The sequence below is a fragment of the Anopheles stephensi genome, chromosome 2 (assembly GCF_013141755.1).
Source record: "Anopheles stephensi strain Indian chromosome 2, UCI_ANSTEP_V1.0, whole genome shotgun sequence".
In the NCBI taxonomy this organism is placed as follows: Eukaryota; Metazoa; Arthropoda; class Insecta; order Diptera; family Culicidae; genus Anopheles; species Anopheles stephensi.
The window spans coordinates 11032419-11053255 of record NC_050202.1 but is presented as its reverse complement, the minus strand read 5'-3'; the positions used below and the strand labels follow the sequence as shown (position 1 = coordinate 11053255).

General features: G+C 47.3%; 1 protein-coding gene across 24 annotated transcripts in view; it reads left to right on the top strand.

The window, feature by feature from the left end:
* Positions 1-20837, top strand: part of LOC118503934 (heterogeneous nuclear ribonucleoprotein L) — a 207025-nt gene that overhangs the window by 26416 nt on the left and 159772 nt on the right. Inside the window, exon 1 of one of the 24 annotated variants that reach the window (XM_036037792.1) lies at positions 11433-11646. The exons of the other annotated variants lie outside the window; for them this stretch is intronic. Coding sequence (XP_035893685.1) covers positions 11551-11646 — 96 coding nt within the window. The 5' untranslated portion in view covers positions 11433-11550. Of the gene's footprint in view, positions 1-11432; positions 11647-20837 lie in introns of those variants that run through there. 24 annotated transcript variants of the gene reach the window in all.

Genomic DNA, 20837 nt, shown 5'->3' with positions numbered 1-20837 from the left:
AGAAGAATGAAATTGGATGTCATTGCCATCATTTTAAACTCAACTGTACATTACACTACTGAAGAAACACAATCACACTGCCAGCTGTAGACCGGCTCTAGCCGTAGACAGAAATCTCATAATGTAATACTTCCAACCGTCACGTGTCTGTCTAACCAAACCAATTACATTATTAGGTGGTGTGGCAGGATCATCGCTGACGGTATCGCTCTGTCTTCTCACTGCACGGGCACGCTGCAATGTAATGCATTATGAGTAGACAATACGCTACCGACATGCAAAAAAAGGACCATTTCGGATTGTATTACTTCAATGGATGAAAAGATTCGGGTTTGGGTGTAACAATAAGTTACTACGTCTCTTGGATCGTTGGATGAAATCTTCTGAGCTTGAAGAGTTCTCCTACATAAGATCGTGGCAGTAGGAGAAGATATCCGATGGTAGGTCGAAAGCGTTCAATTACTTAAATAGTTGGCCTCAAACCCGAAACCAGCTAGCAGAATTTGTGGACAACCGATTCCTCTATCTACGAATGGCGGATTCTGAGCTCGAGTTCGTTGCGAAATTTTTCCATTAACCTGCAAAACCGGAGATGCAATCTGTGGCCCCGAAGAAGAAGCGTGCGGGTAGCGTTTTGTGCCCATGCGCTAGCGTTACCAAGTGGTGTGGCGTTTCGCCTTCTTGCGTGCGTAAAACCCACGGCAAATTTGGCCAGCAAGGTCTATTGTGCTCGTATCAGGAGCGAAGAGAGTCGGCGGTGTCGTATTAGATTTCGCCCTTGGTGTCACCGTAAGCAGCAGCAGTAGGAACGTTGCATTTCGGTTGGCACGGTTCGTTGCGCCGAGTGAGCCCTGTTCCCCCCCCCCCCCCCACGCGTACATATGGTCCTTTGTTGTGTGTGCGTTGGCCCCGAAATGTGCAATGTCATGGAGAGAGACAGAGAGAGAGAGTGAGAGAGAGGGACATGTAAAACCACAAAATGGGAGCGTGTCACCAACCGCCGTGTGTCAGTCAACCAGCCGGAGACCGGGCAACGGATTAAAAGGAACCAGGTCTCAGCAGCAGTGTTGTGGCTGGCTGGCTATGGTCCCGTTTCTCGATGCGTGACGTTTCGAGGTAATGACAATGGTTAGGGAACGTTTGGTAAGGCCCTGAGGAGCTCCACGGCGAAACAATCGCGTAATGGAACAACCGGCTCTTAACCGGCGAGAAGGATACGTTTAGTCGTTCGGTGTTGATCACTTCAACGGTCTTTTGGCCCATCGTCGACGGAGAACCGGCTTACAACCATTAAACCTTACTCTCAGACGGCTGTACGCTGCCGAGAGGGCAGCAAGAGACGGTTGTGAGACAATAGCCGGTCTGATGATGCGATTCAAGTAGTTTGATGACAATCAAGTAGTACGTATCGAGGAGCCTGAAAAGCACTCAACTCAACGGTGTACACGTCGAGCCGGCCACTCACAGGAGTCGACCACGCTCTTTTCAATAATGATCGTTTTTTTTGTTTGCCTTGACGTGTTCGGCGGAGGAATCGAAGTGAAAGTAACTGCGCTCCATTTTGTTTTGCTTGTTATCAAGCATATCTTTCAACGAATTGATAAGAACAATTTTTAAGTAATCGTCTTGGTGTAGTTGAGAAAACCCTAATTTTCATTTTGGCCGACAACAAAATCCAATTTAGTGACAATGTTATGGCAATCGGAAACAAAATGGAGTTGGCGCCTCCACCTCGAATAGAACAAAACATTCTCCCCAGCATCATCATCAGACCACGTTTTGTTGGGTGGTGGGTTGGTTGGTGCGTTTGCGAGAAAATTGCTGGCACGCTCTTTCTTTTTTTTCTCCAAAAATGGGTTTTCGATTGGGGTAGCATTAGTGGTCAATATGGATTTCTTCCGTTCTTGCCACTGACAGATGCTCCAATAATCCTGCTCCAATGGAACGGGGAATGTTAAACGCGCTCGGTTAAACGTTTGCTCGTTTCGATTGGTATCTGCTCTGGTATCTGCCCCAATATGGAGGTCTTCTCCAGCGTCTCGTACCAGCAACGGTGGCCACATCAATCGACCGACCTCTTTCTAGCTGCTGTTCAGTTGTGGGAGTTGCGGAGACCTTGGGCGCATCTTCGTGTCGTGGGGGGAATAGGTCGACTTTGCGGTCAGTTGTGAAAAACGGTCAAATGGTACGATTGTGGTTAGGTTTTTGGGGTTTCTGTGGAATTTGGGATGGAAGATAGGACGGAAGATCTCATTTCGAATGGTTAATATTTTTATGCTTAAAATATTTAAAGCTGGTGACGTCAAGAAAGTCAAGGTCGTCCTGATTCGGGATTTGCAAGATTCGAAGATACAATCCCTACAAATGATTCGAATCGGATTGGATTTTAAATAATGGATTCGAAGCCGATTTGGCATTCGATAGGGATCCGAATCCGATTGGAATTCGAATTGTGTTTGATTGGGATTCGATTGGAGTTTGATTGGGATTCAGTTGAGATTCGATAGGGATACGATTAGAGTTCGGTTGGGATTCGATTACGAGTCCATTGAGATTCCATTGAGATACGATTGGGATTCAATTAGGATTCGACTGGGATTCGAGTGATATTCGATTGCAATTCTATTGGAATTCAATTGTGATTCGTTTGAGATTCGATTAAGATTTCATCGGGATTCAGTTGGGATATGGTTGGGATTTCTTTAATATTCGATTGGGACCTCTATTGGGACCATTGGGATTGCAATTCTATTTGGGATTGAGATTCGATTGCGATTCTATTGGGACTCGATTGAGATTCGATTGGGATTCGATTGGGACTCGGTTGGGTTTCGCTTGAGTTACCATTGGGATTTTATTGGAATTCGATTGGGACTCAATTGGGATTCGATTGGGATTCAAATGGGATTCGTTTGGGTTTCCGTCCAGGGAAGCAGTCGACATATGGTCTGAGTAGATAAAAAATTCATTTCTGTAACTTGCTTATTCCTATTATTCTCCCCAAAAATACAGATTTTTGTACTTCGATCGATCAAATGAATCTCCCAGTTTAGCTCCGTCACTGAAGCCACCATCGTCCCAGCTTATTTCTTAATCTTTTGCAAAAACATCTGGAATCCCATAAGTAGCAATTTCGCCCCCGTTTTGGTATCCATAAATTAGACGCTCGAGGTAAGCGACTGCGCGGTCGGATCGCTACGGTGTCGGTACTCCGAATGAAATATGTTGTTTGAATCATGCTTATAAATATGTTATGATACACCGAAAAAAGCGCCACCTCTAGGACTAATTTATCGAGCCACAGATTTTCACCATCAAACAGTCGGCGGTTGGCCAGCGAGATTGAAGCGGTGTTTTCCGTCCCATGCCGAAATCCGGATCCCTCACTAATGGACCCGGTGGAGATGAGTGCACATAAATTGTGCCTACTCGAAGTCGCCCCCGATGTATTGGCGTTGAGTCAGTGTCAGGAATGTGTGTGCAAGAGGGAAGGTCTTTGTTGGTGTTGCAACGCGCAATGGATGTGCAGACGGATCGAGACTTCCCTCGTATCACCCCTGGTCCGTGCAAGCGTAATGGAAAGTCAAAAAGACTTCAATCGATCCCCGAACATTCGAATTGGGCGTGAGTGTTGCCTCACCCGACATTCCGGAAGTGTTACCTACAGGAACCGTTTTGGGCAGGAAGAAAAACAAAAATGGGTAAATTCGAATTCCTCGAATAAATGTGAGTGAAGGAGTTTTTTTTCGCCTTGCTGTCTTAAACCCACAGCTGACAGCTGCTAGCATCAAACGCACGTCAGATCAAAACCACACCGTGCGAGAACACCAATTGGAAGCGATCAACTTAAGCTGGCTAAAATTAGCTGCCGAACTGCTTACGGCGATTGACTTGAGACTTGGATGCGTTTGTTTGTGGTGCTGTGCCTGGGGCAGCGTCGCCGGGAGAAACTATCGTCCCCGAAAAGCGAATGTGTCGAACATGGAATGTACTAATGAATACTAATTTATGTCCGGTGATAGTGTCTTCGGGGGTTTAGTAGTTTTAAATTTGCGTCCTATACTGCACAGAACCGAGAGGGCCGTTCCAGGATCGTCACTTATCTTGAAGAGCTTGTCTTGTCCGCCATTTCATTTAATCGAACGTACTGAAATGCCCTCTGATAAGTGCACACAGAAGGTGCCTGGGCGAGTCTTTTGGCGAGCTTCACCAAGTTGTTGGTGCCTTAGAGACACTTGAGCTGAGAGCTCCCACCTGCATTCAGAGCGGTACTTCAAAATGTCCGTTCCTCCGATGGCTTATCTTCCGAGCGCAACAACCAAGACATCGCCAACCAAGGGCCGTGTACCCCGGTCGTTCGATAAGCAATTCGCACACGGGTAGATAATGAAATATCTGGTGAGGGATTACCGCGCGTTGGCTGATAAGCGGCAGAACGGCCCCACTTGCCCACGCAAGATGCGCTCCAAATGCGAACCCAAAGCGGGGAGGACAAAATGTTGGGTCCGATGTATAGTTTTTCAACTCTCTCCTTGTTTGAAAGCATCCACGTTTGATAAATTGGAGGGTTGTTTTGCCTTCTACAGGCAGTTACTCACCTTTTTGGGGGTGCTAAACAGGTTTTCTTATGCTCTCTTATGCTTGTGCCGAAAACGTGTGTTGAATTCGTGGGGGAATTTGGCGCTCTTTTTTATATTAATAAGCACATGTTAATCGTGCGAGGATGAGGAGGCGAGTTAACGGTCTATGGGACAAGGGGTTAACAACCTGATGGATTGGTGGTTGTTGCTCTTTGAGGCTTCTTTTTCTTCTCCTCTTTTGGATAGATTTTCCTCTATCCCACTTAGAATATCTAGAGGTGTTAAAAATTATGACATTGTGATGATTTGAATTTTATGGCTGTCGTGAAAACAGGCATTATTGGAGGCATTATTCATCGCAAAAGCTGACAGACCTTTGAGAGAGAGAGAGAGAGAGCCGCATTGATTTGTCCAGAATAAGGGACACTCTCCTAAAGCGATGGACAAGAAGCTTTCTTTTTCCTAACATGCTTTTTTTGGGGGCAGACCTCATCGATATTCTTCCGATTTCCATTATTCAGCGGCGCTCCAATCAACACCCGGTTGATATACTCCAGACCGGCATTGGGGGTTTTCGTTTATTTATTTATTTCTGACCAAAGGACCAAACACTATCGACGATGATGCTGATGCTGATTGGAGCACAGTGTATCATTCGCATGTGCTGTTGTAGAGCAAAATAAAATAAATACCCCCTTCGCTGGCCAGCGCCGGAGATAAATAAAATATAACACGGTGCGTGCAACAGTTTTCTTCCATGGTGTTTCCTCCTCCTAGTTCCTGGTGTTGTGTCCATCATCCGAGCCCCGGTTGCCGCCGGTTGCACAATCAATCCCGCTGCTCTGTGACTTTTGGACCGTAGAATAATTTGCTTTCCAAAGGCTCCTTCGGTTGCTTCTACTTCTGTTCGCCGTTTCGCTTATTTTCTGCTACATCGCACGCTGGATAAATGAGAAAAGTTTTGCGTACGGCGTCGCGATGAAGATGAATTCTTTCGGTGGTGCTATGGATGAATTTGAAGCGGAAGTTTGATGTTTTTTTTGTCAACGTTCGTGCAACGATTCGGATGGGAGGCTTGGTTTTTGTTGCCAATGTTTCGTGGCAAGGATCTATGGGGGCTCTATGGCTTGGGTTAATGTTGGGCGGCTGGCGGATGTGATTCTTGTCGCTTGTGTCGAATTCTAGATGGATTGTTTTCTAATTTAAATTTTTAATTCATTCAACCCGGTTCGGCACGTTATTTATAACTGTCAAAATGCGACCATAGATACGACGTGTCCCATTGGAGTTACCATGGCAACGGAGATAATATTGTTGAGCATATAAGGGATATTTACAACCTTATATATATGTTTTTTGAATTTTAAATTTAAAGGTTTAATTTAAATAGCTGAATCCAACAATTACTCACCAATCCGTTGGTTGAAATCCGTTAAAATATTGTCCTTCCAACTCGTCGTGCTCACGCTAATTAGTGCGCGAGCAGCGCCTTTTTTTGCCTATGCCATGGCTCACTCCATAATGCAGTGGTTTTCAATCGGAAGTTTTCTCTGTACGCCGCTGCCGCAACAACCTGTCCGCGTGTGTGTGTGTGTGGCGTTTCCCGTGTGCCGGAAGTGCATCAAAAATTTAATTTAGTCCAAAACTCTCGACGGTACGCTGCCGAACTTTTGCCTTTTCGGTCGGTGGTGGTGGCAGTGGTGGTTTAGCTTCTTCACCCGGTTGTGGTTCTTCTTATCCCCGGCACGCGTTCGGTCGCTTTTATGAAGCGCCCCCGCCGCTGTAGGGTATGAAATGGAAATGGTAATGAAATTTTTTTTCCAACTCTGCTGCCACCCGGTTGCAAACTCCAAATTTTATCTTTTATCTCGCGCAAAGAAAGGGTTGTCATTTTATTTAATTTCGAAAGGCCCTCACCGCTACCGGTTTTTTGTGTTTTAAATTTTTTTCGGATACCCGTGTCGTCTTCCAGCATCATCCCGGGCCGGGAAGCCGAATGACGAATGCTTGTTTTTAGTGTTGGTCTTTTTGTTTTTTGCTCCGTTTCATGGACATACTAAAACCGCGTGACCAACATGACTATCTCGAGGGTAAAATGGAAGGGTTTTTTTTACTGGAACAAATGTCAGTTCCGGTTCTGAGCTCTCCATATCACACTCCGCGGCGTGCCTCAAGGGTTTGGGACGGGGATGGGATGAATTAAGTTAGACAATTTTCATTTGCACCACAGCTGCCACGTCACCGTTTACACTCACTGCTGCTAGTGACGGAATACTAGCTGCCGCCGCCAGTTGTACTTTTGCGACGCTACTTTTTAATCAAAATGACATTAGTGGGTGGAGGGCCGCTCCCTGCCACGCCAGGTCGTGTGGGATGGTGATGTACGTGGTCGAAAGGCGACCCAAACACACATCCATCCCGTACATCCGTAAGAGAGAGTTTTAGTGTTTTGTCGTACCTTTTGGTTTTGCCTTTTTTCCCCGATTCCGGTCACTAAAGGAAGAAGAGGAAGAAGCATAAGCTCGTTTTTTGTGAGTGTATTTTAAAGTAGTGTGTTCGGCTTTGACAGAAAGGATAGAGCCGGCAATAAAAGTTAAGCTCAACCGTTATTCCCCTAAGCGTACAGGATGTACCATTAAAAGGTTAATGAATAAGTTTTATTGTGCCTGGAAGGATTTAGCTACGCAATAATATTTTGAAAGTATCAATACAATATTATTTTTGACAGATTTTTGATAAATTTTGGACAGACTTTTAATAAACAAAATACAAAATGAAATGTAAACCTAGTAAGAGCCTGAGTAAATTATTACAAAAATATTTGTTTTTCAATGTGTTTTCGCAATAATTTGATGATGCCAATTAAAATTTATGTGAATTTAAATTTTAATTTTAATTTAACAGGGAAGGCCATAAAGTTGCTCACCCCTGGATTTTTAGCTTAAAGTTTCAATTCTTCCTTATATTAGTCGATAAAGCTGTTCCCGTGCTTTTTATTGTGAAACAATTTTTCGCAAATATTTTCTAAGCTTAAATTGAATAAAAATCAATCGCAGAATTGAGGAAAACTTTAACATTTCCACAAGAAAACAAATAAAAATTTCCTAGCATATGCGTGTGATGTGTTTCGCTTCAAATCCTTCAACACCATTTAAAGACTGAAAGCTGGATTACACAACGAAAGGCTACTAAAAGAAGCAAACATCTCCTCTTGTTGTCCCGTTTTTGCCGTGCTACCTTCCAGGACGGTGTTAAATACATCGGCACGCCCGGAAAGGAAAAAGCGATGCAGCAAAATGGAAAGGAAACTAACATCGTTTGCATATGCAAAATTGTATCCCGAAGTCCGCCAAGTCTATCTCCCCGAGCGGAAAGTTAAGCGCAATGAGCGAAAAGTTTATGCTCGTACGATGCTCCACGTCGACGGTGGTTTTTTTTTACTCTTCTCTACTTCAGGAATTTCTGAATGCTCGTACGGGGGGGATGTAGGCTTTTTTCGATTTTATATGTCCTGTCCTGACATTTTGCCTCTCATTCATGCTTTAAAGCAGAATCTTTTCAAAAAGGACAATGCAACAATTAAATGACGATAAGAGCCCTTTTGACGGGGGACCATTTCGGAGGAGCAAATCCGCTCCGATAAGGTTTGCCAATACAAATGTCAATAATAAATTAAAATCTTCGGAACCGTTTAGAGAGTCCTCGAGGTCGGATTTGGAATGGTTGTAACGTCCAGATATTCCCAAGGTTCCCTGCTCATGGTTCTATGACTCGTTGTTGATCTCTCCACTCGACCAGGACAATAAACTAGGTTATCGCAAAACGAGCTAATAGGATATTTAAAATGATTTGCTGTCGGTGTGATTCGCAGCATACAAATGAACCATTTGTTTGTTTGTTTTTGTACCATCAAGAATATATTGCCTCACTTTAAAGTATCTCATTTGCATTCCCTGAAGGCTCATGCTCATCTTTGGTTTAGAATTCTCCAGGCCAACCGTCATAAACCACACCGTAGCCCGATGAGGACGATTTTCGGATGGCGTCCATCGAACGACAGCACCAAACATCCGTCAATTAATTAAGATTCAGCACCCGTCGTCACACGCTGCCGTTTGGAGAACTTTCAGTTTCAGCCCTAATCGCTTATGGACGTCCCGTTACTGACCGCATTCTCGGTCCAGGGCGGCTTTCTTATTGGCTCGTGCGGGAACGCTGCCGTGGCGATGACGAGCAACGATGACCAACATAACCTGACCGGTGGTCAATCTGTGTCAAAGCGCGCGTATCGCGGCAGGTATTGAGGTTTCTGCGTGTCCGGCGCTGGACGGACCTTCCCATATCGGTTTTGGAGTGATGTGCCAGCTAGCTCGGAACATCTTGGTGTATCGCCATATTGGAAGTGGTGCACCCAACACCACCTTCCGTATCGATCGAGTCGTAGTGTGTGCGCGCGATCGCTAGATCCAGCCGGTCCGGGTTTCGGGGTCGATTTCTTGTTTCGCTATCTGTGCCGTACGATCGGGGCGGAACGACAGGTTGGTGGTGGCGAGGAGGCGTGCGTGGTCAGAGAGTTGTTCTACCGGTCGCGCAACTGCGTGCTTGCGTTCTCCTTGTTGGAGGTTGGAGTTGCCTTGTCGGATCTGTTTGGGACCGTGGGCAGTCGTGGCTTCGGTAGACTTTCGCTGAGCGCTAAGTTTGAAGTAAGTTTCAAACGGACGGGGCGTGTGAGACGAGGGCTAGGAATCAGATCGTTTGTGTGGGAGATAGTTGTTGCAGCTGTATCTCATCGCAAGTCATGCTCAAGAGCGTTCAAAGTATTTTACCCGTGTTAAAGTTGAGTCCCTCGGAAGTTATTAGACTGAGGACACACACACAAATTGCTCAATTGATACATCAATTCATAACGCGTTCGGACAATGTTTTGCCGTGCCGTGTCAGTGCCCATCGGCATCGACAAACCTCCAATAACTATATCTTCATAACTGTACGACCACCGCTCTGCTCTTTACCATATTGATTATTTATTGTGACTTCTTCACTTTATGTCCACTATAAATGTTTATCGCTTCGTTTATGCGGTCCGTTTCCCCCCTCACAAAACCCGTACGAACGACGCACGCCGATATCTCTGCTGCGGTGTCCGATAATCCAAGGCCCCGAACAATGAATCGCAATTAAAGTTCCATTGGGCAGTTCTATGTTTGTCTCTCTCTCTCACTGGCAGCATCCATCGTCGACTTATTCGCCGAGTCGCTGTACTGTCAACTTGTTCAAGGTTTTCCAAAGGTAGAAAGTTCTGTCCCGGGTTGATACCTGTCCCAGCAGGGGGCGCGATTCCTCTCGAGCGAGAAGCTGAACAGAAAAAGCCACCAATCCTCGCGGTACTCGCGGTAACTTCGTGTACGCGCGTGAAGCCCCCCCCCCCGGAACCAAGGTCCTCGTGTTGGAGTTGGTTTTTTCCTGTCTTTAAGGTGAACTTACTTCGGGGGTACGTGAGGTGAGGTGAGAATCCGGCATTGGTAGACGGAGAGTTCCCGCGGGGTGGGTAACGAACGGCCGGTCGAAAGAAAAACCGGTCGTGGCAGCCATGATCTAGTGCCAGTTTGGACAGGATTTATTTTCACTTCCTCCGGCGTGTGACCCGCCGCGCGCGCACACGCTTCTCTACCGTTTGCGTGTTGGCAGGCCATTCCTGATCGTTGGTTGTACTCCGCTCTTGTTGTTTGGTTTAGTTTTCCGTTTTTTTGCTTCTCGAGCAACAACCACACGGCCGTGTTAGAGGGTCGTCGTCAGGACAGGGCGCCCAGCAGCTTGTGGAATAATGAATTTCTGGCCGCGGTTAGGCTATCCAATCAATGACCGGATGACCTCGGCAGACGAGCACGGGAACCGTACCGCAATCGTTGCCAGGTCGATATGGCACGGGAGAGCAAAACGAAGATTGAGGAAACGATGCCGGGCCGAGATCTCGAGACTCTGCTGGCCGTGGGTGTACCGTGCAAGGTCGTAATGTTGAGACCGGATGGGAGACTAAAAATTAATTAAATTGAAGCATATCGGTTAGGCAGCTAGACCGGAGCGTTAGCTCGCCAATATCAGGTCGTCTAAACGGAAGCTCCTATTACTGCACCAAGTCTTCCAGTACTGCTTGGCGATGCTTGCTTTGCCTATTGTACCCTTCATTTGCCTGCTGTCCATTTGCTCCTCAGACGTCACAATTGTTGTACGAAGAAATATATAATATGGCAACTATATGTGCCGATGTAGTGTGCGACTCGATGACACTTGGTGCCAGGCGCACACCAAACCACGTGGCTGTCTCCCGGACCAGTGCACTGGCTCGAACCGTGTTTTTTTTTTGTGTCCACACACGCCGTCCGTTTCCTATACGCTCGCCCCGGTGACAGGCAGTCGCTGCTCCTGCTGTGTGGCGACCATGGCGAGGAATTAAAAACAGGAAAATCGATATTTCGACAGTTTGTTGTCTTCCCTGGCGTGGTGAAAAAACTAAAAGCTCCAACGCCAAAGCATCGTCCGATTTACGTGGCAATAATGTGCCCAGTTTTTCGTGGATCCGCTGCTGGACTTATTCGTCGGCCGCGTAGTCTCGCGTGTGGCTCGTACAGTTGGCAGCAGGACTTAACCGAGGTGACACGGTGTGGTTTGCAAGTGGTGTGTGACGGCGTCGAGATTTTGGCCACCATCTTAGAGTACAATTTTTGGGCGGTGTGCTATCAGCTGTCCACGTCTTCACAAAGCCCAAATTTGTAACCCGTATCCCTTTCCGACGTCAGTGACCGAACGGTGTGCTCGCTGGTTGTTTTTTGCACTTGGGGAAGCAGGATAAGGTGTAGTCCAGAACAGTCGGAGTTAAAATTTAGTGAAATTCTCGCCCCCAGTTGGCGGTTGGTGGAAAGGTGGAAGATTTTGGAATCCTTCAACTCCGGAAGGCAAACAAATCGACAGGATGGATGGAACAGCTGATTTCTGCCTAGCGCAGGGTGAAGTTTACCCATGGAACTTTCGGTTGGTCGGTGGCGCAGAAGCAACACTTTCGCACCAGGTAGAAATACGGCCAGATAGCGATGTGATTAATGATGTTTGAGTTCGAAATTGTGTTTCTCGTTGAGCTCGCCCTCTCCCACAACCACCGATTGGTCATTATAACTAATGGATTTTCTTTGTTTCTTCTTTCCAGGTAAGCGTTCAAGACTCCATTATCGACGAGCAGAAGAGTGGCGGCGAAGTCCAGTTTTCAAAAGGCGGTTGGCTCCAATGTCATTCTAAGAACAGGGGGTAAATCAGAAAACACGCTCTCTCCACACACCAAGATGGATGAAATTCTTAACAACGGTCTCGCAAACGGTCATAATAACTCTTCCCCTGCCGTAGATATAGTACAGCATTTGTGGTCTAGCTATCTAGCAGCGATATGCCCGGTGGCAAATGCAACCAGCGTCTGCCTGGGCAACCGGCAAAGAATGCGTGTCAACTACAATGTAAGGCTGTCTACGGTTTTGGATTTGTTGTGAAGGTTTCGGCTTGTTGTATTACGTGTGTAGATGTTTTGCCCCATGCCCATGCCATCTCGCCCAACAATGTAATGTGTATGTGTCTCCATCAACACGCATCTTCCGGGGGACGACGAGGACCGAGATTATCATACGGTTGGTGCGTTGTCTCGAGAGATGATGCCTTCACCAATTCACTCCCAACGCGTGATGATGAGTCTGTGGTGGCTACACACATTGTACACGGCTTGATCCCATTGGACCTGTAAACCACCGAGTGGCGTGGTTCTTTTCGGGGAGTTTTGTGGTTTTGAAACCTTGCGTAACAACACGCTTGTCGCGTACTGTAGTGAAGTACACGTCCACCAGTGTGTGTGTGGGTACCCTCGGTGCGCGCGCGTTTGTCTAAATTTATAATCAATCTAATTAAAACAAACGCGTGAAAGAAGAACGACCATCAAGCGATTTCATCAAAGATTGTCGTTTTGTTTGTCGCTGCTGTCGTCGTCCGGCCCAGGCCGCCAGTCGCGCCCCGGCATATTTCCCATTTCGGGCAGCGCAGAGCCCGGCCGTGTTCGGAGTCGATTCCCATCATCGTCAGCTCCACTTCGTGTGGTGGTGCCACCTATTCAAGGCGTGAAAAGTGCGTGAAAAACGAAATTTAAACGGTGTGTGTGCCACGCATGTGATTGTGTGCCGTCGTCTTCTTGGTTACTGGGCGAAGGCACATTTTCCGACTCCGACCGGCAAATGTGTGTGTGCGAGTTGTGCCATGTGTGTCACCGCACTCGCGAAAGCAGTAATGAAGGCCGGCAATCTATTTCTGTTTGCGACCGACGACGACGACGACCAATCCGGCGGCGAGCGTAACACGCACCGTCAGGTCCGTTGTCCGTCCGGGGTTTTTTGGTCGACCGTCTTCAGCGGCATTCAACGGGGCATGTTCGCTCTCTGCCGGTAGCAGTCGAACCTCCGTTGGTTACCCGGTTCCTGCTTGGTTCGCTCCCCACCGGGTTTTGTGATGGCATGCGGGTAAGCTGAGCGGATGAAGCGAATCGCTCATTATCAAACGTCAATCTAATTTACTGCCACCGAAAACCTACCCACTAAGCTTTGCTGCTTCTTACTCTCTCCCTCCCCCGGGAAGACGACGGGTCGGGTATCCTTGTTTTCCCGCAAGAAACATTGCAACTACACCCTTCAGGAGCGGAAGCTCCCTGAACCCCTCTATCCACACACCGCACACGCCGTGCACGATTTGTTCTTGCAGCATGTAGCATGTGCGTGCGCTTCCCGGTTCAAGATTCGGCTCGACATTCTCACAGAAACCTCACCCGGTTTGAGGTTACTCTTTCCACGGATCATCAACACCGTGGCATTTCGATGCCGGTCGGTCATCGCATTTCGGACGCGGACGCGGAACAGGAGGAACTTCAGGACCCATTAAACAACATCAGAATTAAAAGCAAGTAATTCGAGCCCCGCGGCGGCTGGTGGCGCACTTTATCGACGAAACCGACTGGCACCGAATGGCTGTTTGGGGACAAAGCAACAAACAACCGCGACTCGCGACAAATGTGTTCGATTTTTCTTCCGTTTTAATGGTGCGTTTTTTTTTCGAATTTCGGGGACGCTCTTGCTTGCTGCCTCGGCGAGTCTTGTGATTATCCGGGTCCCACAATCGGAAAGTGACACTGGCGGCAGTATTAATAGACGGTCGCTTTAGTATCATTGGGCCCGGCCCTTGCTTCCCGCAACAACAACAAAAAAAAAAACCCTTAAAATCGGCTCAGTGCAAGGAATAGAACAATAGTAGTAGTAGTAGAAGGAGGAGGTTAACGTTTATCTCGTATGCACAAACCCGAGGTCGGTCGATCACATCTGCGTGATCCGGTACAGACCGTGATCGTACTGCTGTTGCCGAATGGTCGTCCGAGAATCTTCCGCGGAGTTCGGAAGTTTGACTCGTCGGTGCGTCCATTTATCACACGATTGTGCATTGTCGGCTGCCGGCTGCTGCTACCGAGAGCAATCCTGCCACACAATAGTGTGTGCGGTACGCAGTTTTCCGTCCACTTGGACGTGATTTATGTATCGGGCCGGTCAGGCTCAGCTGTTTGTTGGTGCAAGAAGCGGTGGCATCCATTACCGGCAAAGCACTATCTCGACGGTTGCAGTCGGTCGGATTCTTGCCTTTCTTTTATTGTCCTAAATCAAAATCCTGAATTAAGTCGTCGATTCTAGCGGTGAGCGAGCGGATTCCGATGGGGATTTGAGCATGTTTTTTTTTCGAGGATGTAGTTGTTGTTGCGGCTGCGGGTTAGTTCTTGCCTCATACAGATACAGCCGCTTTTAAGTGGAGAAGATGATCCCATTTGAAGGTTTTGATTTAATGGATAGGCGTTCGGCGACTATAAAACCGATTAAATGAATTTTTGAACCGCTATCGACACTTAGCCTCTCGGGAGGGAATGAACGGAGCTGTTGATTTATACTGTTGAGTGTTTTAAAAATAAGCTAACTTACATCAGCGCCGAGCTACCATCGAGTGCTGGTGGTGATGATTACGCCAAGTAGTAGGGTTTCCCCATTGGGGCGGCAGCGAATAAGAAGATTCGAGAGAACTTTCCATTTTCTTATTCTCACAGAGTTTCCACGAACTTTCCATTGATATCGGATATTAAAGTGTTTGCGTGCAAATTTTAGCCCAAAAAATTTTCACCAACCGGTGCTTCCGTTCTTGGCTTATTAATTAGCCACGTGCCAAGGCGCACGGACCCCCCTCGGAAAACTCTTGGACTAATGGAGCTTTTGGCCAAATTCAATCCCACCCAACCAGAGGATCACTTTTCATACAATAATTACCACGCGACCGTTTGCGGGCATCCGATTACAGTCCCGAAAATGGGAAATACGCTTGGGGCTTCGGTACTTTTCCTAATAGTCTGACAGTTGTTGGCAGGGAGAGAGGGGGCCGATTGGTGAACTTTTCCTCTTCCTTGTGGAAAAATTGGTTGGTGGAAAATGCGCATGTTTGGCCGCGTACAGCGGCGGGAAACACCGTGCGGCGTGCGGTTGAGAGCATCATCTGGTAATTTGCATCTGCCCGGCCACATCGACATGATTTATTCGGCGGTAGGTTGTGTAGTCTTCGATAGGATCGTGCAAAAATCATGCCCGTGGGGATGAAAGTATCCGTGGGGTAGAAAAGGGACGGTCGGAATTGGAGGTGGGCGATTAGAAATGAAAGGGCTTAGAGAGTTTAAGAGGCTGCCGGCTCTCTTAGGGGCAATTCTGTCCCGGATATGTTTCGAGTTGGGTTTTCGAGGGGGGGGGGGGGGGTTTAAGGAGGAGGAGGGACCACTTCTGCAGTATCGAGTATCGGTGAGACACGTACTCGATCATGCTTAATGGCGTTTACATGGGGCTTACGCACTGTCCTCGTACCCGATTGCTCGTAGCATACATCATTTTTACGAGCCTGGCAGAGCAGATAAAATAATGTTTATAAATTACAAGACACAAGTGCTATTTTTTGTGACACATTAGAAAGGGATGGTCTACTTTCTGTGTATTTGAAGTATATAAAAAACCCGCCTTAACGTTGTTTTGTTTGTGGATCATAACAATCAATTTAATTGTAATGTAAGGAATGGATTTAATTAAAAAATTTCTGACGGTTTTAGAAGAGTCACAGAGTTGAAATGTGTACAAGAAAAGATTTTGGAAGGTCTCGGTTCATATGAGATTTGAACCACCCTACTTGATGGCACACGAATTCTTCAACTTACCACCTGATCTATTGGTCTAGCTTCAGAGATGCGTGTTAGGAGTTGATCTGCTTCGGTTGCTTTGATTGAAACTTCTGATTTGGTTTGATAATGTTATTCCTTACATCGAGAACTCGTTATTCCAACGTGAACCTTAATTCCACCGACATGTTTCGGCGGACCTGTTTTCCTTTCGTCATCAGTAATAAAGGAAGATGTTTTCCCTTTGCCAAACGCAAATGCATCACTGCTTTGTCTTTCCGCTCAAGTGCATCCCTCACATTTTGCGAAAGGAAAAGTGTTGTTGCGGTTCGATAGACGATGGGCCTCACTGTGTGTGGCATGAAGAATAACATTACCCTTTTTCCTCGCCTGTCAGTGTCCGGCGATGCATGTGGAGTTGTGGGAGCGGGGTAGCTAAAACAAGCAAATTTCGAGAAAGGGTTTTGCTGTTTTCTTGAACATCCGCCTGTACTATCTGACAGGTTTTGTTAGTTAATGCAGTTCACTTGCAAATGCGCCTAACCTTCAAATAATAGTGAGACACGAAAAACTAACATGAAACTAAAATACGGGAGAGCGAGATCCTCATGGATGCAACATTCCTGGTGGATTAACAAATGAGAAAACTCGTCGACTCGTCCGCGCAGTGCCGAGCACCCCGTTTTCTTCCTTCCCATTGCCCAAAATCAGTAATGACCGCCACCCAAACATTGGACATGGTCGTCGTCGTTCGTCTTCGTCGTGTGCGAGCAGCAGTGGTTTCAAGTTAATGAGGGGATTCGAAGGCATTGCGCTTCCTCGTGTTTCCTTCTAGCAAAGATCCACGTCTATCAATCTGGTAACCCGGCTCGGTGTTTGCTCGGTCCGCGTCCAATGTCTGCGAGGACGGCCTGCAGCCGTACGACTTGTCATCTTGATTCGATCCTGCGGATTGCAGATGTAGTTGAATTTTGTTTTCGTCTGCCTGTACACGTTTTCCTGAGCCTCAGCCGCGGAGAGGGGGTAGCAAGAACCAGGGTGTCACAAAATGGAGGCATAAATTAGTAACTGTCAAATGTGACTCAGTGTACGGCTTTTACTCTGAGCGTAGTGGTCTGCTGCCGTGCATCCGAGCAATGGGAAGAAACGGGCGTAATGCTCGCAAGTGGCAAAGCGAATAAGACGACCGACGGCGATCGGCATTTTGCACGGTGCAGTTTTAAACCGAGCGGAGATCGCTTCTGTCAACCCTTTTCAGACCGATCCGCCGTCTCCGCCCGAGTGCGGACGTGTGAGAGAGAGAGAGCGAAAAGCAAAGATGATGTTAAAATAATTTAAATTGAATTCTGCACTCGTCGTTTGCGTTTATTTATTTTGTTTGCTGATGAGTAAATTACGTCTTCAAGCCTCGGGACTCGTGTACCGGTGGTAGTGTCTGGGGGACGCACGTTTTGGTTGGCAACTGTTTTGAACAGCCAGCCAGGTGGTAGGAAGGTGTTTTTGTTTTGACCGGCATCTAGCCGACCGGCAGGTATACGTACTGCTGCAGAGGCCTAATGAATCATCCACCATTAGTGTGGTTCATTAAGCGGCACGAATGCGGGCGCGTGATCGTCGTTCCCTTGTGAAGGTTGTAAGAAAGCGGTCACAATTTATAGCCGACGGGTGTAGATCTAACTCGGTATAGATAGTAGTCACACAAACGATAGCGACTCCGAAAGCTTCAATAGCCAATTGAACTGTGCAGGGATCATAAAGTTGAGCCACGAGGACGGAGATAGCGAAGCACGTCAGCGTGGAAGGACCAATTGCTTGAATATCTGTAGACAACGCCTTCCCGGGTTCAAGTGATACTCTGTCTGTAGTACGGGACGGTTTCGTGATGTGATAAGATAAACCGTTTGATGGGGTTTTAAGTCGTGGCTTACAGCGACACCCTCGGACCAGCGGTTGCCAGATAACACATGGTAGATAGAAGACTCTAACCCTTCCCTTGATAAACGCGACAGCGACCAGTATCAGTGCACGGTACTTATACCTGTATAGCTGCGATATATTGGGTCCTTCTTTTACACTATTAATTGTTGATTTATGTCACCTTGCGTGTTCCGGTTGCGCCGACACCGGTTGGCGCTCTTATGCAAAAAAAAAAACTCAGACACACGAGGTTGGGGAATATGATAAGAACCAGACACAGGGACGGTGTGGGTAGTTAAAGTTTTGTGGAGACATAAAATGAGATGCATAAGGTTACGAAATTGGTGTCGTAAAACTCGTTCCCTGGAACGACCCTCTCCAGCCTCGGCGAGATATGTGCTGGCCGAGTTGCCTCATGTTCACTCGCTCGAAGCGAGATTGCCCTGTTTTATGAATAATTGTGATTGAAAGTGTCTTTAAAAAATGGTCCCCCTTCTCTTCATTCTCTTTGGCTTTTGAAGTTTGGAGTTGAAATCGCCCGTTCGGTTAACGTTTGGCAACATCCATCGAGAGACCCTAATGAACTACCTCCGGAAGGGGGCAGGGATATTAAATTAGGGATATCGTCCCCATTTGTTCACTATTCCGAAAGCTGGCCGATAGCGTTTATTTCGCTGTAGCCTTTTATGATTATGAAGCACATTAAAAACTGTCTTTTTATTGTGTACAATGTTGGCTGCTTGTACTCTATTTAGGAGGTTGATAGGGAAGAGTCAAGGGGGGAACAGAAATGGTGGTCTATATCGCCCTGCATGTCAGGGATCGTTACGAAGTCGTTTGTTGGTGAGCCATTCGAGATCCAATCAACCCGTTATAATGGGGATGGTTTACGTTTGAATGCACGTCTCTCACAAGTCACGAGCTATAAATCATCGCGGACGAAAGGCAAGCCAAAGGGATTCCACGCTCACGTCAAAGACTCTTCCGCCAGCTCCTCTTTGACCTTGAAAGTGGGTCAAATATTTGAGCAAGCTCGGTTCGATGTACTACGGCCAGAGCCATCGACCTCTGGAGTGGTATGATGAGACGGGTCTCTCCGGGAGTTGTGGCTTTTTTTTGGGCGATCATCTTCTTCAAGAACCCAAAATCCGAACCTGTTTTCAAGACGGGAGTGTTTGTTGTTAAACATCTCTGCTGTTATTGCGAGATCTTTAAGTGATCTTGAGCTGCTGCAATCTGATTTAATGTTTATTGTTTGTGGGTAAACGGTTCGGCCCTGGTGGTACCGGAACGGTCAAGCTCGCGAAGATGACAGCGTGTGCAACCGTAGCTATAAACTATCGCATTAAATCGGTGGTGTGTCTTTCTCGGTAAAAAAAAAAAATGATTGGCGTCCAAGTTCATCCAAGTTGGTGGTCCTCGGAACATTCGGACACTGGCTGCCGCATTCTTACTGAGGGCTGACAGTTCGTCTAATGGCTAGAACACGCTCGACTCTCTCGGAAGGGGGTGAGATACCTTAAGTACGGGATTAAGACAAAAATTATGTGCGTGTCTCCAGGGCTCGTGGTTCTTTTGCCGTGATCATCTCTCTTGCAAAGCTGACGTTTGCCTGACTGTTGCAATCCATCCATCGCGGTTCTTCGCGTAGATGAGCTCATACGTATCCCGAGCCCCCCTGTCGGTTCGGCGGATTCGTTCAAAGTCATCATGGTAATAAGCCTTGAATCACGCGGTAGGTGTGCCGGCAGCACCTACTTACCCAGCAGTACCCAGGAGATATGCCCCTTTGAGGGGGGGAGCAGTGTTATCGAAGACGTCTAACCTTGAGCAGATTCCATACGCGCAAAAACCCTTTAACCATGTGCTTTCTCGCTGTGACGGTGTAGTTGCGTCGAAAAATAGACACACTCCGGTAGCGCACCCAGGGAAGGACGGGATATGATGCGCCAATCACTATACTGCCAATGAGTGATCATGTACCGCTGATGAACCAGGCACAATGGGCTGTGTGAGCGCGCTGTAAAGATCAAAATTTTGTTTTTCCAAAATTAAAAATGTCCACAAGAAGTCGAGGTTAAAATTAATCTCAGAGGACACAATTTTGGAGTTGTAATGTCAATTTTTGTTTTTCGAACTGTCAATTTGACAGATCTCATCCATCATAGCAACAGATGCAAACTTGACCGACTAATCAACCGTCGGGTAGCGATGTTCACAAGTTTTTGCCTTTCACTGTCCTTCTTCCTTCCCCCCCCCCTTTCCGTTAGTAGCTGACGAAGATGAAGGAACGTCATGTGTCACGGTCGTGGTTCGGTTTCGGTTCGGCCGCCAGCATTCCTTAGCGATTATCTATTTTTATCCCTCAAAGTAGACCTAATCCTCCCCGCTTCGTACAAGCGGATGACACACACACACGTACGCAGCCAGCCACCGATATATGCCTTCAGAGAGTTCGAGTCTTAGGGGAACTGCGCTGCTTGCCGCCCCACGACGATGAGCATCGATGGTTCGCCATTATTATTATCATCTTCTCTACCGTTGGCACAGATCTTCGGACGGATCCGGAAGGAGTGAGTGTGCACAAGCATGCAAGTCAAAACAAAGCAACCCGTCCCAAGATATCTCCCGGAATGCTCCAAATCCGGTTTCCGGCGCGCCACCGGTGGTTCTCGCCATCGCCGCAAGATCTTCTTGGAGTGAGGGTTTCCTTGGAGGTTCGGGGTGTGGATGATGGTGTAGTGCATCATAAATTTCAACCCCACAACTCACGGTCGGGGGTCGCGTCCCGCGCTCCGTCATCGCTTCGACACTGTCACGATCGGTCGGTGTTTGGTTTGGCGGCGTAACGAAAAGGTGAAAATCCGTACGATTGAGACATTAATTTCGGCAAATTATGACGCTTAATGGTGTGTGGAGGTGAGTGGTCCATATCGGCGACATTTTTTTTTCTTCTGGTGTGTTGTTCTTGCCGATGTTTGTGGTGGATGTTACGTTTGCTTGTTTGATTTGGTTTGAGCACGTGGATGAATGGAGCGAGAAGGTGCGTCGTTCTCGGTGCGTGGCAACGCGCT